Genomic DNA, 4,281 nt, shown 5'->3' with positions numbered 1-4,281 from the left:
TACAATTAATGACATTTAATTGGAAATATTTCCACTTTCAGTATATATCATCATACAGGCTAAGACATCTATAAATTGAAATTTTCACTTAAATGGTTGATGTTCCATAATACCAGAAACTTTTATGATCATTGTTTTTTTACCACAAGGTGGAGAGATGAAATAAAGAAAATGTTAGCTGAAACATTGCCTAACGGATATTTCTTCTCTGTTCGTCGAATTGCCAAGGAATTTCGGAGCTCATCGTAAAGCTTCCGAAGAATCTTCGGTCGAATTCGGAATATCTATTTTTAGCCCACAGCTGTGAGGATGACTTCGCTAACAACTGCGTCATCACTGCGAACGGTGATGTTCATAGTCACCCCCTGGTCAAATGCCAACCGGGCCCGCACCAGGACATCATGACCCCCACGGAACACCCCTGCCAGGAGCAGGGCATGCGAGTTTTTATCCGGGTTGACTCTGTCGGATCGCTCACACGGCTGCATGCCTAGGTAATCGATGATCTGTTTGACGGCCTCTGTCGAGATGAAGAACACAAGAAGAAACCGAGCAAGTTTTAAGCAAAGACAAATAAAGCAAATGCCACTAGAGACGTCATGGGTTAAAAGCTAACCTGGACTAACACATACGACCGCGGACTCGGTATCATAATGCCCCAACGTTCGTTAATTCTTTGGGACATTAAAGAGCCCACGTTTGTCCGCAAAGAATAGGAACGAGGTCACCAGTGCGGTGGTAGATGACGACTGTGCGAGAGAATAGGGACTCGAAAAGGCTGGTTCACTCGCAACTCACAATAGCCCACTTTCGATAAATTAAAAATTCCGTCCAAAACAAAAGGCATCATCTCGAGGCTCTGGGGAATAAATATAAGGATTTGTTTGAGTTTTTCCCCAGAGCCTCGAAATTATGACCAATTATGAGGGAAATCGTCATTATAATTTAAAGGTTGGGGTAAACCGTGTAGTCAGAGAAACAGGAACAAACATAAGTTAGAAAACCTTTGTCACACAACTTTTAAAATACGTTTTTCGTTGAAGTCGTTGTTGTAGTTACGGTTCCTTTTAAAGTGCAACAAAACTTAAATATTTTTTGTTTATCATTTAAATTTCTCCATCCAATGCAAACATATGTCCTCATTGTTACACAGCCTTTTGCTTTTTCTGAGCCGTGCAAGCCACGTAAACTTGGCAGAACCAGCAGTAACTTGGACCCACGACCATGATGTGAAAGGCATGGGTATATTGTCTATCTTACGCCACAAACTGCTTTGCATTCCTGTTGTCAAAGAAATAGGCCATTTCCGAGTTCATGTCTGCCTCCTCTTCAAAGCGAGTCTACGTGCGAAGTTTTTGTGATGGTAATTAGTTCTATTTTACATATGAATGAAACCTAATTTTCATAACAAAAACTTCGCACTTAGACTCGCCTTGAAGAGGCGGAAATGGCCTATTTTGCATTCACTCCCTGCACAAATACCATAATACACCTCTTTTACCCACCCCCCGCCTCCCAAACTTTGCAATTTCTCATGGGATTTTCGGGGGGGGCGGGGGGGGGGGGGGTAAAAAGAGGTGTCTTACGGGTTTTGTGAAGTAGCGAATTGCAAAGCAATTAGTGAAGTAAAATCGAGAATAGACCCATGCCTCTCTCACATCGAGGTCGTGGGTCCAAATTACCGCTTGTTTTGATAACTTTGTGCGTCCTGCCCGGCGGATAAAAACCGAATTTTTTGAGGTAAAAATGGTTAAACATGTTTGCTTTTGGTTGGGAGATTAATATTATAGACGAAAAATATTTGAGTTTAGGTGAACTTTAAAAACACATGTACCTCATGCTTCTGTAACATAACAACAATGGACTTTATTGAAGTGTCAACTGTGTTAGCGCAGGGGCTCCAATAGACCTCTTTACAGTTGTGTGCTTAGTTACCTGGCCTTTAAATGAAGTGAGACTGGTGTTGCCCTTGATGTGATAAAGTCCTCTTTCTTTTTCTAATGTTAGTGATGTTGTTGTCATGCTAATTAGTAAGAATTTACATAAGAAAAGCAGGGAGGTTTCTATCAAAACAAAGTCAACTCCAGCCTCACTTTCATTCACAGGCCAGGTAACTAAGCACATAACTGTAAAATGGATTATTGGGGACACTGTGCAGAAATCAAATCAAATTAACTCAGATCAAATAGTAGGTTGGATTTTGAGGAGGGGAAAGCCAGAGTACCCGGAGAAAAGCCTATTGGAGCAGAGTAGAAAACCAACAAACTCAAACTCGGACCCGGGTCACATTAGCGGGACGCGAGTGCTCTCACCACTGCGCCATCTCTTCTTCGCCGAAAATAAATAAAGACAATGTTTAATGCTAAGTATAAAAGTATAAGGCCAGGTTACCTTCCAGATTGTCCATCTGCGTAAGGGCGTAAGTGTCCTGCATTTCACACTCGTCACCAATCTCTTCCCAGGATGCAAGGAAATTGGTCTTGTGCACACGTGACACGTGATCAGCGACGAGAATCTCCACGTCTTCCAACTTGATACGAAAAATGAGGAATGTTCAGAAAAGGCATATTCACGGGGGGAGGGGGCGGAGAGGAGGCAGAGCATAGGGATCAGTAGCGTATAAAGTGAACGAAATTCTTTATAGAAAGCCACTGGAGAAAAATGAAACAAAGACGGGCATTTTAACAGAGAAAGAGATGAAAGTTGATTCAGATTTACGTACCACATATTCGTCCTCATATCCTTCTTCGTCTGGTTCTCCAGTGCTGGGATCACAGTCCTTCACCACAAACTTCAAAGTGTTTGTAAACGTACAAGTCACTAAAGACAATTGACATAAGACAATTGGCTACAGAACGGTTTAAAATTGAATACGCAAAGCTACTCCGCCATTTCAATGGTTTTTCATTACCACGTCACTGGCTTAATAAGCTACAGACGCAAACCGGAAGTGAACAGACAGCAGTCTCTCCCAGATTTTTAAACTGATCTCCGACAGTGAAATGATGCTTGGCAATATAAAGTTGGTTGTGTCAAGACAAGTCAAAAAGGAAAACAGCTGACTTCCGGTTGCCATTGTTCGCACCTTGATCCAAAGAAAAAACAGAACGATAATTTTACAACAACTTAATGAAGGAGTCGAACATTTCGCGTTGCACTCGTTTTCTGGTCATATTCAAGTGAAGGTGAAAGCAGTTTCTAAGTGTCTTTTTGTTTACTTTAGAGCGAGTTTCAATCGAGTGTCGTAAAACCAAAACCAAAGTAATTACTTTGGCCAATCAAAAAGGACGGAGACAATCCAGTAAACCAATCAAAACTCAAAGTAATTACTCGTAGCCGACACAAAGCGCGGGAAAATCTGCACGCGCGAGCCACGATTGGTTTCACTTCTGATTGGTTGAAAAAAATGGCGCGAGAACTTTGAACTAATGACTGAGCGAAGTAATGCAAAACCAAAGCAATTCGTTAATTATTACTGTAAGAGCCAGTAATATTGTCGTAGTGTAAGTGGCCCGTCTAGAATAGCAATGCTAACTGTGGTCCACCATGGTCTTGTTTGTATAATCTAAAATCATGGTTTGTTTGTAAATTTAGTGAAAGTGAAAGCAGTGACATTAGTACTTACATACAGAGTCTGTAAGTGATTAAACAGAAAACGCATGAAACAAGTATAAACATTCTGCGCCATTGTACTATGCAATTCTACATGCAACAACATCTTATACATCTAAGTTATATTTACTGAATATGTTCCCCATTTGAAAATTAAAAGGTGTGTCAAAAAGCAGGAAGCAAACTTACTGGCAGAAAACCGCACGTTTGCTTTTTAAAAACAAACTACGAGTAGTTCCTTTATGGGAAATATTATCTTTTCTACAAAACAGTCTACAGCTACTTTTGGTCACCTACCTGATGAGTCATCTTCAGGTAGTCTGACAAGCGTGTACGTTGTTCCCGGTGCATTGTAAGCAAGCGAGGGCCGAGGTACACAACACACTACTTCAAAGTCTGCTTCCGCTGGTTCCATTTCGACCTTTACATTTTCCAGTATCTGGTCATTTAACGTGTTGGTGCAGTCAAACTAAAACGAACAAAACATTTTCAAACATGAGAAGGCCGGAAGCATAGGAAACGAAGAGGAAGCGACATCGACAAATCGTTTCAGCGAAAATCACAACTACTACCTCTGCATGTAGGTTCAACTGTTTGCGTTTCTCCATCGGGGCACATTGACGGTCTCGGGGAAACAAAACTCACAGTTTCCCATGGGGCCACTGATTT

At 41.3% G+C, this 4,281-nt stretch overlaps 1 protein-coding gene across 1 annotated transcript in view; it reads right to left on the bottom strand.

The window, feature by feature from the left end:
- LOC138011426 (coatomer subunit gamma-2-like) overlaps positions 1-4,281 on the bottom strand; it is a 21,277-nt gene continuing 16,996 nt past the window's right edge. The window contains exons 24-27 of the mRNA XM_068858408.1: positions 3,910-4,081; positions 2,723-2,820; positions 2,392-2,530; positions 1-520 (exon numbers count right to left, since the gene is read on the bottom strand). Of these exons, the coding sequence (XP_068714509.1) occupies positions 291-520; positions 2,392-2,530; positions 2,723-2,820; positions 3,910-4,081 (639 nt within the window). The 3' untranslated portion in view covers positions 1-290. The remainder of the gene's footprint in view (positions 521-2,391; positions 2,531-2,722; positions 2,821-3,909; positions 4,082-4,281) is intronic.

The sequence above is a fragment of the Montipora foliosa genome, chromosome 7 (assembly GCF_036669935.1).
Source record: "Montipora foliosa isolate CH-2021 chromosome 7, ASM3666993v2, whole genome shotgun sequence".
Classification (NCBI taxonomy): Eukaryota; Metazoa; Cnidaria; class Anthozoa; order Scleractinia; family Acroporidae; genus Montipora; species Montipora foliosa.
This window is presented reverse-complemented; position numbering and strand designations above follow the sequence as displayed.